Here is a 19,761-nt window from a genome sequence, read left to right as displayed (position 1 = left end):
GATAGTCAAAGGTGTTTGTCCACTGATGCGAAGTTTGGCAGTTTGAATCTCCCTCTTAACATAAACATCACTGGTAAAGTGGTCAAATCCACTGACCCACAGGTTGTCATTGTGTCCTTGTGCAAGACACTTAACCCCCCAGCCCCATAGTCCCTGCATACACCGGTGTATGAATATGTGTGTGAATGGGTGAGTGGTTCCTTGATGTAAAGTGCTTTGAGCTCCTTAAACGTGGAGAAGCGGTATATAAAAATGTGACCATTTACTATATGTAACTTTTCTTGTTATGGGGCCTCCACTTGCTTGTTTCCATGACAATGACGGGATGTTATGTCTGGAATGTTCCACAGTACAAAATTAAACATGTCTATCTTGCCATTTATTCAATAACACGTTTTTATTGCTCAAAAGTACCTCGAAAAATATGTATTCTCTTACTGTGAGAAGGGTGCCACTCAACAGATCTGACCTGTAACTTGGCATTGTGTGGGCGGCAGTAGCAGTAGGAAAAGCGCTATAGAAAAATGTGACCATTTACCATTACCATTGTGGCTTTACTTACGATACACTACCACTCAAATGTTTGGACACACCTTCTTTGTCAATGTATTTTTATTTCACCAACTTTCTACATTTTAGATACACACAGAAGACATCAAATATATCATGCAAAATATATGGAATTATGTAGGAATGAAAAAATCCAAATCTTTAAAATAGGGACCCCTTGCTTTGTTGACAGCGCTGCAAAGCCTTGGTCTTCTCTCAGTGACCTTCTTGATAAATTCACATTAAATAGTTTTCATTTCACAGCTGTGCCTGCCTGTCAGGGTCAAGAAATGCCAAAATTGCAAAGCAGTGCTCAAAGCAAAAGGTAGCTATAAGTTTTAAAGTCCAGGAAAAGCAATAACATCTCTATGGTGGAAGACTGTTCCCTAGAAACGTTATACAATACAAAAGAGTCAGAATGCACCTCTCTTTAACGCATATACTTCTAATGTTCTACCCATTTGCACAACTTAGACCAGGTCGAGATTCAAACTTCTGAGCTGTCCATCCCCCAACATCACCCATCTTGTATCTCGTAAAAGCTATTATATCTTTATTCAAAAATATTTCAAGAGCAGCCTCGTCTAATCTGCGAGGGGCTTGGCAGACCACATTCTATTTAAAACCACCATCACCTCTGTCAGAAAAGCAATTACTGGAGAGAGTTTCATTTTAATTTAGATTACATTACAGTGACATGCAAAAGGGGCCTGCTGCCGGGCTGGAACCAACACAAGTCCTTCTGCTTTATCTGTTTTCCCCAGCTACACGACTTACGGTAGAGGGAGGGGCGTGTGGCTAAATACGTGAAGGTATACGGCATGCATGTAAAGGGAGAATTGTGTGCGCTGAATTGAAAAGTACTAAAAAAATAGGAGTACAATTACCGCGAGGCCCAGAGCATGGATCAATACGAGCCCTTGACATAAAGCAGCTGCATGGTGTGTAGTTTTTCAAAGTGTTATTTTCATGTCTTTAATGGGCTGCTCTCTGTCTTTGTTATGTGCACGCTGCATTTAAAGACACAGCTAATGGAGAGGTAGAAAGCACAGAAGCAGAAAGTACTTACAGATGCTTGGATTGAAGTATTGAGTGTGTACTTTTGAGTGTACTTTTACTTGTTTTGGAGGAATCCTTTGCTCTTCGTTGCAATTTGAATTAGCAAAGCCTGTGAACAATTAGCAGTTCATATTACAGTCTTCACTTTAATATTAATACTCTCATTTTTATTTTGACTAGTGACACTTTTACTTTGAATAGTCACTTTGGGAAATTGATGCTTTGCACCTGATGTCATCAGCGCTCCCTGGGGGTGTGGTGCTAACCGCAGGCTCTGCTCTGTCTGAGGCTTTGTTAGACTTTGATCTGAACTGATTTAGCTGGAACTACAACAAAAGAGATGATTTGTGCTTTTAAACAAGTCTCTTACACAAAACACTGCAGTCACAAGTCAATGCCAACAAATCCATTTTGTGTTTTTTATTGAGTTTTCAGACAACCTTAAAACTTTTGGACTGTGTTTGCTAATGTGTGCATCGCGTTTCCATGGTAACTCCTGGCCATTCCACCATTGCAATTTAGTTTAAAAGTCATATAAATTGTAAAAATCTAAGCTATATTTGGTGCTTTGGTTTAAAAACTTGAAATGACTTGAAGCTCAAAGCAGACGACTTAGACTTGACTTGGACTTGCCTGCACTTCACTTTGGACTTGACTCTGACTTGAGGTCAAAGACTTGAGACTTACTTGAGACTTGCCAAACAACGTCTTGGTCCCACCTCTGCATGTAGAACACTCCCACCATGATGTCAGTGCAGAGTATCAGTTGGATTTCCTATGCTTTATCTCTAATGTCGGTGTATTTGTTGGACACCCGCTTGTTTCAGTGGAGTTGTATTTGCTTTGCCAGGAATGGTTTTGTGTGAAATACTGTAATAATAATACTATTACTGCGGTTGGGGTTGCATTTCCACAGATCTGACCTGTAAACCTTCTTGTGTCCATGGAGAAAGTTCTGTTTAATGCCAAACACTGAAGCATAGCAGGCAAAGCAATAACATCTCCATGGAGACAAACAGGTGGGGGACAATCCACCGCCAAAAAGTTACATAATTACCCTTTAAAAAGAAATATATAAAGCAGAATATAAAGTTTTACTGTTTATAATTATACTGTTAACATATTTGTTTATGCCAGAAGAGTAGTAGCAGTACTAACCATGGGTCTCACCCTGAACAACTTAAAACAGCAATTACATATGCATTACACACTGTATTCTTCAACCTTTTCCACAATACTATTCCTCTTATTATTTTTATTCTGTGTCTGCTTTAAAAAGCCTTACCAGGTTTAGAATAGGCCATAACACAAGGAAATTGCTCAAAACCTCCCATAAAATGCTGAGTGACTCACCAGCTGGTCAGGTCAAGTAGACATCATTGTAACTTTGTATATGTCTCCTTGAGGTTCACCATTTTCTAACTACTTTGTCTTCTCTTTTTCTCCTTTTTTTCCTCTTACCAATGCTGCCTGGGACTCACTGGAAACAGCGGACGAACTTGGCATAGAGTTCATGGGTAAGTTCTCTTGACTGGAGGTGTCTTTAATAGCAAAGTATAACATAGATAGGGAATATACAAATGGACATGCTAGAACAACAAGAGTGCACGGGCTCACCTTGGAAAATGAATGTGAGCCAGTCGCCATGGAAACACTGTGGTTGGTGAATTAGGTGTATTCTGTCTGCATGAAGAATGAAGAACAGAGGGAGGGTGGGCAATGGAGACAGATAGGAGGTCTGGAGTTTAATAGGTAGCGCAGTGTAGATAGATAAATCAGCTTTTATTTTGAAAGGTGCATTTAGCAGTGTAGCTATGTCTGAAATATAAGAGCAAAAACATTCTAAAGAGCTGAATCTGATGTACTATAAATAACATTGTTAAAAAAAAAAAAAAAGTGCTGTTATATTTCATTAAAGGTCTTGTAAACTTTAAGACATGTTAAAATATTGTTATCCCATCAAAAACATACCTGGACTTTGGTTTTGTTTCATTCACATGTGTTTGAGTAATCCTTTACTTTTTAGTGGTACTGGTAGTGGTAGATTTCAAGTTAACAGCATCCTTTTAGAGTTTGTTCAGTAAAGATTGGCAATTCCATGGCTGAAATTATCGAAATGATTCTAATGAAAGTGTAGGGAGTTTAAAAAACACAGTGAAGCACTTCTTGTATTACCACATATCAAGGTGGTGTTTTCTGTTTGAGAGAAGAACTCAGCCTAAATATGCAGGGTTTGTGTGTGTTTCTGTGACTGAAACACTCCAGGTATGTTGTGATGAGGAAACATTATGACATAGCTCATAAAACAGTGACCGACCCTTTAATACACTGTTTCCCAAAGACTGGGCAGCGACCCTTAGGTGGCTTGTAAGAGATTTTTTTTGGTTGCCTTGTCACAATCAGCATGTAGGTCTGCAATATAGAGATCAGACACATGAGATTTCCTGTGCTCACAAAAATCAAGACAAAATGTGCATGTTGCGCTCTCCTCCTGCACTCCGGACTAGAATGTGATACTAAAACACAGGCAGGTCCACCTATCTCATTAAAAATGTTGAAATGTTAAGACATGTTTTTTATAGTTTCTAATCTTTTTGTAATTATTTTATTGAATATTTTGTTCCTATATTGCTGTTCAATTGAATGTTGAAAACAAAAAGAAATGGGACACTTTTAATATCCAAATAGGTGACTTATGGATACCTTTTATTGCTGTTTTCATTGTTTAAAACTGGAGTAATACTAATTGTTCAGAGAGACACGATCACTCAGTCAACAATAAAATATCCTCATTAATGTTCAATAATGGTCAAATTTACTAATACTGTCTGTTGACTTGTGTTGCAAAGGTTTGGGACTTTTAAAATATGGGTTCCCCAGAAAAAAAGTTTGGGCAACACTGCTTTAATATATATACCAAAAATGGCTCATTTTGAGTTTTCTAGAAATACAGTATGTTTGGTATAAACCAGGGGTGTCCAAACTTTTTTCATCAAGGGCCGCATATCTAAACACAGACGAAGTAGAGGACCGATCGAGGGCCATACACTGGTGCTCAGTACTGTGAATAATTGAAATATGTGCATGTTTAACACGTTAGAATGAGTCATAAGTCTTTACTCATGCTAAGATCCTCCAAACCAAACACTAAATATTAAATAATAAATTCACTTTATCAAGGTAGATTTTCCAAAAAACTTGCACTAAAAAGGCCATTATTAATTGATGCAAGGAAATTTCGGTTAATTCACTTGGAAGCCTGAGGGCCAAGAAAAATTGGTCTGAGGGCCGCATTTGGCCCACGGGCCATAGTTTGGACATGCCTGGTATAAACCTTATAGATCTCCCCAGGAATCCGATTTTTCAAACTCATCAGTGGTTTTAGTGGTAGCAGTGTCCATGCATTTCAGAATGATGAAACATTTGGACTGTTGCCATAGTAATTAGCAATTCAAAACAATATCTTGGTATGGAATGGTAAAACGATCTCGAAATGGTGCCCATAACAGAAAGCCAAAATGCAGTAATAAGCATTGATTGAACAGGTTTGTGAAGTGTACACAACAAAATACAATAAGATTTCTCACCAATATAAACCATTAGTAGAACATTTTCCCAAGGTTGTATCACTGAATTACTTTTAGACAGCTGTAGACATTGAAACTGAACACATATCATTATGCTTGAGTCATTTCCACACACCATAAAAACACAATTGTTTTCAAGATAATAAAAAACTGTGGATAATGCCAATATCCGACTGCATAAAAAGTCATAAAAGCTAATGTAGTTCTTCTAAACTCATTTTGTATTGATTTTGTCTGCTATCGATTCCCTCTTTTGAATAAGATAGCCACATTAAAACATCCCTCACTCCAAAGGGTTAATCTCGTATGGCGTAATCATAACCCCGGATTATAATTTCTGGTGTTTTTAGCCTGCTGTGTTGTAAATATGTCTCTGTTTCCTTATTAAGTGCATACAGTTGTTTGGCCTGTGGGATATTCACACTGTTTTCCCATTATCTGTGCTCTGTGTAAGCAAGTCAGCCTCCTTTTGTGCATGCATAAAACCTATACCACACGCTGTGAAGTTTTCTATTAGGGCTGTGTCAAACACACACACATACTTACTGGATTTCCCTGTGTCTAGGGGACATTACATTGACTTGTATTGATTTCCTGATAGATTGATTCTAGCTTGAAAGGTCCAATATTACACAAAATTGACTCCTGTGAGCTTCAAGCCATGTTCTAATACTGTTATCTCATTAAGAACATAGCTGGAGTTGTGTTTTGTTTCATTCACACGTTTGAGTAATCCATGATTATTGATCTGTCTACATCCCCAAAGCTCAAAATGCTCTGTTTCACCTTGTGATGTCATGAAGCTGTAAACTTTTGTCGATTGGCAGAGATTGGCAATTCCCGGGCTCAAATCATCCAAATTGTTCTAGTGAAGACACATGGAGTTTAAAAACACAGTGGGGCTTCAAGAACTCGTCCTCAATTTGCAGGGTTTGTGTGTTAAATATTTGTGAATGAATAAAAAAACAACAAGGAAAGGAAACAGCATTACAACATGGATCACAGAAAATAGCACAATATGAGTTCTTTAAAATTCATACCTGATTTTTACTGTCTTGAAAACTAGAAAAACAAAACTGTTTATTTATATGCTTTGCAGCACTTCAAAGTTATGCCTTTCTTATCTTATGCATTCCAAGAATGCTAATTATTCACCGCAATGACTTTATAAGTGCATTTCACAACTTTCAGACTTATACTTAGACAAACTTTACTGATCCACAAGGGAAATTATTTGGACACAGTAGCTCACACATCATAATATGAAATAATAACAAAGAGAAAAATATGAATGGTAATAATAAACTCTAAATCTCTCAAATTTTGTCTCTCTTTTTAATTGTATGATGATTATTTATATTTTGATCTGTTTGTATTGTGATTTTAATTTATTTCTCATTCTGAAAAGCACTTTGAATTAGCCAGGCTGGTGCTACCTAGTGCCTGCACTCAATTTCATTTCTCTCTAGCAACCAGGTCAGGAATCAGAATACACTAGACAGTTTGCAAAAACCTCGGAAATGTGAGTTTGGGCATCAGCAAAGAGCCATACATTCTGTGTCGGCAATGATTCCCGAGATCTATTATTTAAAGCTGGAACAAAGAGAATACTTGGTGAAGTTTATCAAGGGGAAAGACGTTATTACCCTTCTTCCTACAGGATTTGGGAAGAGCTTAATATAGCAGTTTGCCCTGTTAGTGACGCATTACATATGCCACGACCAATAAACAGTGATTGGTTAAATTTAAAAAAGTATCTGTGTACCATCAAGTGAACAAATTCTAATGCTGCGAGGTCAGACAGTTTCCACGAAGTGAGACAGGCTGATGAATCAGGCTAACTTTGAATTGCTTTGTGTATGAATTGTGCTATACAAATAAACATGCTTGTCTAAATAAGTAGCGAAAAAGACAATTATGTAAATGTATAATTATGTACAAGTCAAAATAAAACCGAAAGGTAAGTAATAAAATATAAAATCTCAGCTTTGATTAGTTTCAGAGGTGAGTTTTGCTGTCACAATAATGCATGTTAACAGTGCACTTCCTGATTCTTGGGTGATAAAAAGGCTTTGTAATTAGATGCAGACAGTGCACAGATCAGGTACAGCCACAATCTTAACCCAGACTCCAGCCTTAACCTGTTGTAACTCAGCTCTGAGCGTTAAATCGTTTCGCTGATCCAATCCTAAAGCGTTGACGTCATGGGGAGCTGTTTTTTATGCAGGAGGGACCCATGAATTGAGTTTGTGTACAGATCCGAGTCCCCACAGTGTGATAAATACCCGTCCACACACAGGGCTGTTGTCATGTTTCCGCTGCAGCCTTGGGTAATAGAAGGGAGCAGGCGCCGCTAGAGGATGTGACAGTATTCTTCAGATGAGTGCTTTTAATCTGCACACAGCAAATTAGTTCACAAAGGCCGTGCAGGTGGGAGGGTGCTGCTAAAGGGGAGTTCATCGATTCATATGTGCATGGGTGACGCATGGATCAGTTTTATGACTGAGTTTTAATGCAATGTGTTATTTTGTTATCTTATTGGATAGGCTTGAAGTACACTTAGAATAACGTGAACTGAGACAATGTAGTGTTTGCCCTCCACCCCGTCAGGCTAAATATGGGTTTAAGCTCCCTGATATAGTTGACATTTTTGGGACTTGCACCATTCAAAATATATGCTCTTTTGTTTTCAATTTGCAATATGGCAACTGTGATAATTTGTCATCATTTTGAAACCCAAAGGTAGTAGGAATCAAGACTTCAAAATAGCTTGGAACGCACTTTAGAAAATGGGGGCAGGTGGGGGCTGTTTTTAAAGACTGTATTTTTTAAAACTATTTATTCCTATTTTTATTTATGCTGCTGTTGACCTGGACCTGAGTGCAAGTGTTTGTTTCTTTGTATTTTTATACTGAAATGACAAATAAATTCTGATTCTGATGTAGTTTTAGAAGATGTTCTGCTTTTGTATATGCTAGAACAATTTCCACATATCTCACCACTTTGTAAACTCTATTTAATAATTATTCATAAATATGTTGAGTTACACATTATGGAAGCCCTTTTCACTACTAGAAAATACTAGCCAAGCTGGTGCCACCTAGTGCCTTCGCTCAATTTCATTTCTCTCCAGCGACTAGTTCAAGAATCAGAATACACTAGATGAGTTGCGAAAATCCTGGAAGCGCAAGTTTGGGCACCAGCCAATCAGTGAAGAGCCATACATTCTGTGTTGGCAATAATTCCCAAGATTGAGGATTTAAAGCCGGAACAAAGAGAATCAAGGGGAAAGATGTTATTGCCCTTCTTCCTATGGAATTTGGGAAAAGCTTAATATACCGTTTAACCCTGTTAGGGGGGGCATTACATACATCACAACCAAAGAGCAGTGATTGGTTAAGTAAAAAAAGTACCTGTCTACCGTCGAGTGAACGAATCCTAATGCTGTGAGGTCAGACAGTTTTTACGAAGAGAAACTGGCTGATGAATCAGGCTAAGAAAATACTATTAATTGGGCAAATATGTAAATTTTTTTTGAAGAGATAAGTCATAATTTTGAGATAGCAAAATCCAATTTGTGAGTTGGCTAAATAATGTGTAGTATGTGATTATCTTATGAGATTACAAAATTGGAACTGTTTGTAGCATGTGCTCTTACTGGATTTCAACACTGAAACTGGCAACACAAAGGAGCAATGAGCAAATGATCATGTGAGGCTCTTTCTGCTTCTGATTGGATAAACATCTGAAGCAAAACTCAAATAATGAAATGAATATTATGTCCACTGTTTTTGTAATTAAGGATAAATCATAATTACAATTGTTAGCTGTAAAAACTATGTTTGATTTGAACGTTTATTTCATATCTGGGGACACAGATAGAACATGTTTTTGACAGAATCTTAGATACAGTTAGGGTTTGGGCTTTTTTTCATTCTAGTGGTAATGGGGCTTTCATAAATAAACTCAAATTTCTATATAATTTTGAATACATTTTGTGCTATCTTTGCATATACATTTTGTTCGAAGGAGAAAGGATACTGTTGTCATCTTGCATAGTTAGAAGTGAGTGCTTTAGAATGATCCATTTTCTTGCATAATTTGCCCCAGTCTCAGAACAGATACTTTATTTCTGGATGAAGATGCCATACTGCCATAAATACTTGAGCAGGGCTTTACTGGATTTGCCCTGTAGTCATGTGGAGCTCTTGTTGTAACATATAGACCTTATGGGAACACTCTGTACCTTTATCAGTGTGACAGCCTAAAAGCTCTGCCACTACGTTTTCCTTTTAAACTATCATGTCATTGATTTCATTCAGCATTACAGTGCTCCGCTTGTAACAGCTTTTTTTATGTTCTGATCTTGAAACCAGTCATTTTGTCTGTTACAAAGACTTAGGTTTGTCTCAGGTCACACAAGAGCAATGATGTGAGGGCAATAGGGACAGATATCTACAATGGATTTCAGCACTGCCCTTTTCGGACGAGGTTTCACAGAGAGACAGGCCTGCATGTGGGTCCCAGTACATAATGCTTTAAAGATCAGCATCAAAACGCAAGACTATTTCATAAACTTAACCTGAACTTAGATTTTGTTATCAAATTCATTCAGTCATTTGGATTTAGAGTCAAAGGATGTAAACAGTCCCATCCCATGAGAAAAGTAGGTAATAGAATTCATAGCTTGTATTATATTAATTTGAACACATTTAACCACTGATACTTTGCAGCTGATGTCATCAACGTTCCCTTGGCATGTGAAGCTAACTGAAAGCACTACTCTGTTAGAAGCTTTGTTACTCAAGAAGTTAGAGATTATTTGTGTGCTTAAAAAGATAGCTAGAAACAAGATCGCTAGCATTTTGAGTTACATTAAGAAAATCTATTTAATCTTATTATTAGATAGAAACTTAGTGTTTTCTTCTAATAAGACAAATTTTAAAAAGCACTTCCGCCTTTATCAGAGGTGTGAGCTGACTGCTGTGACGTGTCTCTCATCAGCTCTTGTTCCTAAATGTAGTCAGTTTGAATGATCTGGCAGATCCATTAGACTGACCATGCCTACCGTTGTGTGGTGGTCTCTGGAGAAGTGAGTCCCATGTGTGAGCAGATGTAAACGTTCCCTTGTCTCTGTTGATGGTCCATGCGCCCTGCTTTTCAGTTAGTGACTGTCACTTTTTCGTTGAACACCTAAATGGGACCATGAGCGCTTGTATTAAAACAGGCTCCAGAAATGTGTTGTTTAAATCTTTTTTTTTTTTTTTTTTTTTTTTTTTTTTTAATGAAATCTGAACATTCCACCAATAGAGATACACACAGAGAGACACGCCCCCAATGTGATGTCATTACAAAGTATCAACAGGAAACAGTTGTAGACTAAGTGTCCTCTGAAAAGAAGCATGATATTACTTATGTTGTCACTTACACTTTTCCATTTGACTCACTGGTGTAGCTAAAGCATAAATGATTCATGGAAAGTCATTCTTATTGTTAGTGATGTGTTTGAAAGCATTGTAACAGGATTACTTATTCATTTTATTTTTCTTGAAAACAGCACAAACAGACTGAAATGGCTCAGCTAGCTGCTGTAATGTTAAATAATACCATTATGCATGACTAGCCCATTTCAGATGAATATTATGTGACTGAGAGCAGTTCGTTCCTCAGTAATGGCCCACCTGTGGGAATTGAGTTTTGTTTTTAACTACTATTGTGCACAGTGAGATTTGGAAGGTTTCAGAATTGTAATATACTGTATTATTCAGCACAGGAATGCAATTGCATAAGCTCTACTTCTGCCAAGGCACTACCCATTCATATTGGTAAAGCTCCCAGAATACTGTACGGCTATACTGCAAAAAAACAATATCTAAGTACATTAAATTAAGAGGATTTTACTTGATTTGAGTGGAATCAACTCGACAAGTAAAATGATCTATGAATGGAATAAGTGTGTATTTCTTAATTAAAAGTGCAAAGACTTGAAGTATAGCAAGATGTATTTTCATATTTTAGCTACAAAGTCTTCTTCCACTGGTAGATCATGTTACTTGTTAAGTGAAATTTATTTAATCATGATGAAACTTTTGTAAGTTATTTTACTTAGCTGGAGTTTTTGCAGTGTACTGAGTTTCATAGCTTTGCACATCACTACAAATTTAGCCTTATGGCATCAAATCTGAATATGTTATAGTCACAACTCTTTACTTATTAGCAAGTATTTCTCTGCAGATTCCTGTACTTTAATATATCATAGACCCTCTGGCTAGTTTCCCTTTCCCCCCTTTTTGTCATATATTAAAGATTCTCTGTGGTAGCTTCACAGAACTCAGAAATGTTTATTCAGAAGGACAGGAAAACAGTGGTGTCCCTGCTGCTTTACCTCTGTGTATGCTTTGACACAGCGCAACTCCTGTTAGTACACTTCTAGTCACTCAGTCCCACAACTACGGCAGCCTGCTGTTGACAAACTTATGCAGGCAAGAACACAGAAGACCTCCCAGGACATCTCCCTGTCAACAGCTTCAGAGGGTCACAAACAGGGCACACTAATGTAAGGGCAAATTTTTCACAGCTGACAAAAGAGCGGTGTGGGACTGTCAGGTTAAACTATAGGTTTACAGCAATGGAAGAGTGCACTGTTTCTCAAACTGTGGGGTAGGGACCACTGATGTACGTGGGAGTCTTCTGATGGAACCTGTTGTAACTGAATATAGTTTCATTTGGAATCAAAGGCATAGACATGTTTTGTTCTTGATTTGACTGGTTAAGTTCAAACATTGTCCTGACATTATTTATTCATTCATTCATTCATTTATTCAATCATTCATTCATTCATTTGAAAAGGGACATTGCTCATTAATCACCAACCAGCAATGTAAATGTGCCTGATTTTGCAGATTTGAGCTCATTTCCATTGGTAGTTCTTTTGGCCAGATACAAAAGGGCAGCCTAAAATGACCAAATATATAATAAAATTGCTGAGAAAAATACATCAGTGCTTGCAGATCTGTTTCCATAAGCCAGCTCTTGGCACTCTTTTTAAAAGAATGTCTGTAGTCGAGGATTCTTTCATGTGTATCAGGAAGCTGCTAAAACTTCATTCTTAGACCTTTAGTTCCTGTCCTGGTTTAGGGACTGTTTACACTAGAACACTTGTGGGTAAAAATGACAAAATATTTTATCGGAAGTGCCTATTGATTAGAAGGTGACATTTTTGGGGCTTAAAAAGATCTACATGTTTATATCACATACATCGCCACCTATCATCATCACCTTGCCACCTGGCATGTATACCTAGTTGAATTCCACACACTTTTACGTCACTGTACACACGCAGATTTCCTCCAGAAAATGCTGGTCTAAACACGGAATAAAAAGTGAAGATGCGACGCCACTTTTGTGTCTTCTGTTCAGACCGTCATCATATAAATAAAAATATAAACTTAGTTATAGTTTAGTTGGCACTTCTGTGGCACCTGGTATTCCCAGCGGTGTCCCATCTAATACTAACCAGACCCGCCCTGCTTAGCTTCAGAGATCAGGGCATTGACTCATACTGTAGCTATTGTCACAGTTAGTCTTAGTTTAACATGGCCTTGTTTCTGTAGGTTCCAAAATGTATAGTTTTTATTGGCCCTCAGTTGCTAAATTGGCCAAATTGATCATAGGCAGTAGATTTTATCGCAAATTCAAGTATTTCTATAACAGCATTACCTTATTTCATTGTGATACAGAAAATCTTGTTGTATTGACCATTAGTCTGTCACCCTCCACTACAAATAGGTTTCTAAATGTGGTCCTCGGTGAAAAAAGTTTGGGCACAGCTGCTTTAGACGATAGCTCTGTTGTAAATAATGCCCCATATTTACTGAAGTATCTAACCACCCTATATTGGTCCCTTTGTGTGACTTTAGTTTTTAACAGTTTTCAAATCCAACTAGTTTACTTTTACTTTGCTACCAATTACTCGAAACATCACTAATCTGTGTTACCACCACAAAGCGCATGTCTGTTAGCTCTTTTCATCCCCCTCCCTCCACAAGCCCACGGCCTGTCTCTCTCCTTCTCACCCACCCTTCGCTCTGTGGTACCCCGGGCGAGCGTCAGCATGGAGTCAGTTCATTCACACGAGTCTACGGCCATCAGCTGCTTCCTGTCCCTCCTGACCTCAAGCCCAGAGCCATGACGTTCTCTGCTCTGACACTAAAGATCCGGGAGCACTCATTTTGCTGCTAATTCTCTGTCGCCGACGGTCTGCAAACACTAAGGCCACACAAACCAAGATATGGGTCCCCCGCAGTGCAGACAGCCCAGCGCCGGGTGCCCGCTGGGTCTGTCTGAACCAAACGATTAGCACACTTCACTTAGCAGGGTGGAAAGTAGTGGCCTTGTCCTGATTTGGAGCTCCGAGCTTGACGTTTACTGACAGCCAGCTATTCGGCATCACTGGGGTTATGCTAATGTGAGCAGTGGGAGGACTGCGCTGTGCCTGGCCTTGAGTCCAGGCTCTCACACTGGCTTCCCTTGCAGTTTATTCATAATGGTAGAGATGCATAAATATGGTTGGATTGTAGAATTGTTTCAGTGATCAATGTTAGTTTGTTGGGTGTTGTGTATTGAGTAGGCGGAGTAAGGGAAGCAGCAGGGCATTTATGTGAGGAGTTCGCATGTTTTCCCATGTCCCTACTGACCCGGAACAGTCTCAGTTTTGAGCTCTTTGTCTCCTCTACAAGCAGATTTTAACAAAACCAGTGATTTGTCCCAGTATTAGGCTGTTTTTGACCAATTTGAGGCCCATCAACAGTAAAAATGGAAATATATCGTCAAGAGTTTTTGTCTAAATACAGAAACTGTGCTTGAAAATTGGCAGAATACCAAAATTGCACTCAGTTGTAATGTTATATACTGATTCACAAGTGAGTGTTGCTAGTAAAACTACAATAGTGTTCTCTTTAAAAAAAACTAAAAATAAAAAATCTAAATCTTTATGGGTAAGCGTAATGGTTTTCTTAGGAAGGGCATCTGGTATTTGCAGTTGCAGATTTAGCAATTTGAGGGCCCTAAGTGAACCTGAGTTTGGGGCCCTCACTATAATACACCATTTAATTTTTATTAATTTTTTTATATATTTATTGTCTATTTTTCCCCATTGTTCTTGAGACATGCACATCTCTATTTATTTGAATTATGGTGGATTAGAAATGATTAGAATAATCTTATTAGTTAGGTAGCCTACTAGATAACCAGAAATGAAAGTAGTTTTATTTTTTTTGCTTGAACAATTACATTTTTCTTTACATCGATTAAATATGATTAAAAGTAAACTACTCTCATTTAATGTCATATTGGCATAAAATCTAATTGCTCTGAGGCCTCAGCCATTTGTGGCACTGAGGGCAACTGGTTGGGGGCCCCTTCAGGTTTGGGGACCCTAAGCAGCCGCCTACTTTTGCCTAATGGTAGCGCTGCCTCTGGGTATTTGTTTTATGAGAAAGGAAAAATTGAGACAGATACATTTTATTTTTACCATAAACCTTATACAATATAAAGAATAACTTTATTTTCACTTTTCATGATAGCTCTTTATAATCACCTCATATAAAATCTGCTCCACGAGCAAGCAGACTCAACCATAACTACCTTTATTTTCAATATCACTATAATAATTTGACATTTCCTCTCAAATTCATATATACCGCAGTACATTGTGTCATAGTAGTTATTCTCACCCTAACCATATACTTTCTCTCTCCTCTACAGAGAGCGGGGACACGTACCAGAGGCAGGTGCTGTCCATCTTCTCCATCGCCTCGGGGATCGGCCTGCTCGGAGTGGCATGTATGGCCCTGTACCGCCGCAACAAGTGAGTCATGACAGTACACATTATAGAGATATAGGGAAGGAGGGGGGCATGGAGTGATGGTGACAGTAGTTAAAGCAATCTCGACTTCTAAACACAGAAGGAACACATACTGTAAGTAAATTAACGTTATACTTCAAAATAATAAAAAATGTAATTTGTCAAGTAGAAGTACAAAGTAAGAGTATAATAATGTACAAAATTTGGCATTTTCAAAGAACAGGTACATGAGAACAGCTAAGTCATATCTGAAGGAACAGTGCAAGAATCACAAATGTTCAGATCATTTACTATTGTCCACGTAAAGCTTTTGTCACTTGTAGACTTATTCACAGTGGGAAGAGTAACCAAAACCAACTAAGAGTAAAAGTATGTTGCTAGGAATGTACGTTGAAAAGTACAGTTTCTTCCAAAGGTTACTCAAGTAAAGAGGAGTAAAGAGGTCAGACTCCTCCAGATAGGTGGTCCTGTCCAAGTTTAGTCCAAGATCTGATGCTGGCAACTGCCAAGTGTTCCTGACCGGTTGCCCCAGTGACACTGAAGGATGGGTAGAATGTGAAGAACTTACCTCACACAAGTCATTGAAGTATACCTTCAACTCAATCAGTGTGCTACTGAACTTTTTGGGTGATTGTAACGCACAGAGATTAGAATAGCAGTATGTACCACTGTATAAAGAAGTGGACTAAGGGAGTGTTACGTCACCCACAGCATTCAACTCCAGTCAAATAAAGCTCACAAGGCTAGCAGTTACAGGAGCAAAATTGGAGCCAAGTTCCATATTAGGAATAGGAATTTATTAATGACAAAATAGTGAAATACAAACAGCAGGATCATGTAGAGTATGTTAATATGAACATTTTAAAACCAAAAAAAAAATTAGGCTTCCTACAGCAGTTACAGAGAGAGAATAGTGGTAATGATTCAATATAAAGCCACTTGGCGAGTCGATGGAGCCGAAACTGCCCCCATGCTCACTTCCTATTTGGAACAGAACAGCTAGTGGGTTAGTTATGGTGCCGACATACCAGTACACCCAAAAAGTGTTGAATTCTTTGCTAGAAAAAAATACTGTATTATCATGTTCTCTATGCAAATCTCTTTTTTTTTTCCAATTCATGCAGCATCAATAAAAAACTGGGAAATTTTTTTCCAAAAAGTGGGACAAGGGACAGGTGGTCACCCAAACACTGCTAAAAACCTGCCCTCATTCTAATACAATGCAAGTGAAGCTGTTGTCCTGACAAAGATGGCGTCACAAACTCCTCTCTCCTCCAGCAGCTATAGGAGTCAGACTGCTGTAATGGCACGATAATGTATGTGGCGGCACTTTAATGGCTCTTGATAAACAAAAAATAGGTTTTATTTCGCCGCTCTGGAGCAGCACCTCTCGGCCGCTGTGACTGGGGTGCTTTGTGGGATTAATGTAGCGGAAACCATCTCCGACTAGACACATCGTTTTCCACTGCTCATAGAATTCTTCAGAAGAGAGGCAAAAGTCTAGCAGGGGTTTACTGGGGAGATTTATGCGCGCTGTTCTCCTGGTTGATATAAGGCAGGCAATTATACATGTTATGGAGAAAGAACTAAAGTCTTTTGAAATGATATTTAGTCGTGATAAATAGTGTGTACTTTTTGTAATAAGTGCGAGTACTTGCTGTGGAGTTGTTCTGGATGATTTCTGTTTTCTCCGATGAGGCGCGTGGGGTTTGTGATTATTTATGTCATTATTTTTCACTGCACAGTGCAGTATTGACATGTTTTTAATTTGTTTTCCAACAAAGAATGTGTTTTTAAATTGCTGTACAAATTATTAGTGAGGTTTAAATGATTGATTTTTATCTTGCCTTGAAGGACACAATAATATTGCTGAAGTAATTCTCTGAGTCTGTCCTCCCTTTGCTCTCCGTGCATTCCCCCTTCAGAGCACTATTACAATAACAATTAGCGTGCATCCTGCTAATGGAACTATACTGCACATCGCATCAGGTTTGTCAAGTTGTTGTGCAGAGTTTTACTTCGTGTTATTGTATCTTTATGGAGAATTGTCATGTGGGAGCATGGATAAAGAAGGCTTATGTGCACAACATTGCACAGTATCTTACAGAAGTGGTCCCCAACCCTGGACCACGGGTTGTTGGCACCCAAAAAGAGCACCCCACCCTCCTGATCCTCAGTTTTTTGCATCCCTAAGGGTTGAATTGGGCCCCAGAGACAGAGGCGGCGCTACTATCAGGCAAATGTAAGCAGCTGCCTAGGGCCCCCAAACCTGGAGGGGCCCTCAACCAATTTGCCCTCAGTGCCACTAATGACCAAGGCCTCAGAGCAACTTGATTTTCTCTTAAATCACATTAAATGAGAGTAGTTTACTTTTAAACAATAATCATAAGAAAAAAAATAAAATCATCATATGTAATGGATGAAAACAAAAATGTAATTGTACTAGCAAAAAAATAAAACTACTTTTAGTTCTGGTTATCTAGTATTTGACCGAACTAATAAGACAAGTTTCCAATCCACCATAATTCAAGTAAATAGAGATGTGCATGTCTCAAGAACAATGGGGAAAAACAGACATATTAAAATCCAAACTTAAGTTCGCCTAGGGCCCCCAAATTGCTAACTTCACCTCTGTCTGTAGAGATCACTAATTTGCTGAAACATGTATGGATGACATCTTAAACCTCTTCAGGCCCATTTTTGATGTAACAAAACAATATTAACAACAACAACAATGTTATAACATGGTAAAATGCCTAAATTGATTTTGCGTAATACCTCCTCTTTAAATTAAGGTGTTGTCCCTCTAGAAACAGTAGTACTCTGAATTTGACCCATCCCTCAATGCTTCTGGCTCCAGAGCTCCTTTGTACTAGGCTTGGTCAGGAATAGTCCATTTGACATGTTTTTAATCTCCTCTTTATACTTTCAGCAGTTGATCATCATGTATTATGCTTACTAATGTAATGCAGTTAATAAAAGAATTTCATGTTAGCCTTTTTCTTGAATTTCACCACTAATGAACAGAGTAGCAGCATTTGTAATTTACACTGAATATTGTCAGAGTTATTTTTTTATTTAAACCATTACAAATTCATAGATTCTTTCTTTTTCCCTCTACACAGATGTCATTTGAAATCCACTTCTCACATTTTATTTATTACAATGAACTAACACTTCAATTACACCCAGAATTTAGCTTTAGAAAGGAAGCACTTCACATTGTGCCTCCCAGACTGGACACAAGAATTTCTATCACTCGTTATATTCAAATTCCTTTTTAATCTTTTAATATTTTACACCTAATTTGTCTCTGTGGTTTAAAAATGTTTTGTTTTTCTGCTTCTTTTCACCAAATATTTCCACAAGGCCAAGTAATGGATGTGTCATGCTCCATTGACTAGATTAAATTTCCACTTGTCTTCCTGGCTGCTAATGTTATTTGGAAAATATTTTTGACGCCTCTGAACAACAACAAGAACCTAACAAACTGCTTCTGCTACTTCTACAATAACTATTAGTACTACTACAAATACTTCTCCTCCTGTTCTTATTCCCACTTCTACTATTACTTCTACTACTACTACTACTACATCAAGTACTACTACAGTAGCCTCTTACTATTATGTCAACTTTGAATGCTAAAGCAAAATACTATTATTACTACGGTCCTAATTATACAACCACTATTAAATACAACTACAAGCGTGAGCCTTTTAGCTATGCTACTTCTACTACTACAACTACTACAACTGCTACTTAATAGTACTAGTTGAAATCCACATAAACTATATATTATTTATAGGGATGCACTGATCCAGCTTTTTATGTTTCGATACCAATTTCGACAAAAGACAGACAAAACTGATCCAAATGTGTTATGTAACTGTTATTTATCTAACAAATATTTACAGAACAGCTTTGCGTAAATACAAATTCAAAGATTCTGAGATCTTCTGGGCCAACTACGACCAGTAAATAATCTTATTACATCAAATTATATGTCCAACCAGGATATCAGCTGGATCAATATTTGGAAGCTGATATTCGTTCCAATTTTTCTGTATCAGCACCACCTGTATTGTATCGGTGCATCCCTAATTATTATGCTGTACTTCTATAGTTGGTAATACTGGTTTTATTAGCTATTGACTTGACTAAAGTAAAGAAATTGAACAGCTCTTAATAATATTCTTCTTTCTGTATACGAGCGTGTTTGACTAATGCATATATTTAGCTGTGTATCTGGGACCAGGCAGGTCAATACATGTGATCATCTACAATCCATACTTGTACATGAGAGCAACAAGCTGTGCACTAAAATACACAAATCAATGGGATGACTCAGACAGCCATGGATAGTTGTTTACTGCTGTGCATTTTAAATCATGCGGGATGTTGTGTTATGTGTTTGGGCGTGTATAGGCTTGTATTGTAACTTTTCTTTTTGTGTTTGATTCGCAGGAGACACAGAGAGAAGCTCCAGGCACATTTCTCGGACAGTCGCAGCCTAAGGGAGTGTAACGTGAACGCCTCAGCCCTCATGTCCAAGTCCACTAAACTACAGTACCACCAGCCACTGCAAAAAGTAAGACATCACTGTTGTACTACCAAGTTTACAACACAACTCTGGCTACTACTTCTACAACTACTACTACCTACTATTCCTACTACTACTAGCCTCCTACTATTACTTCAACT

General features: G+C 38.0%; 1 protein-coding gene across 1 annotated transcript in view; it reads left to right on the top strand.

The window, feature by feature from the left end:
- The window catches only part of nrg3b (neuregulin 3b), a 407,490-nt gene that overhangs the window by 344,680 nt on the left and 43,049 nt on the right, over positions 1 to 19,761 (top strand). The window contains exons 4-6 of the mRNA XM_055150551.1: positions 3,099 to 3,125; positions 14,961 to 15,063; positions 19,525 to 19,648. Of these exons, the coding sequence (XP_055006526.1) occupies positions 3,099 to 3,125; positions 14,961 to 15,063; positions 19,525 to 19,648 (254 nt within the window). The remainder of the gene's footprint in view (positions 1 to 3,098; positions 3,126 to 14,960; positions 15,064 to 19,524; positions 19,649 to 19,761) is intronic.

This window comes from Boleophthalmus pectinirostris, unplaced genomic scaffold (genome assembly GCF_026225935.1).
Source record: "Boleophthalmus pectinirostris isolate CB_2022bp ecotype Guang Dong unplaced genomic scaffold, ASM2622593v1 HiC_scaffold_14, whole genome shotgun sequence".
NCBI classification, from domain to species: Eukaryota; Metazoa; Chordata; class Actinopteri; order Gobiiformes; family Gobiidae; genus Boleophthalmus; species Boleophthalmus pectinirostris.
This window is presented reverse-complemented; position numbering and strand designations above follow the sequence as displayed.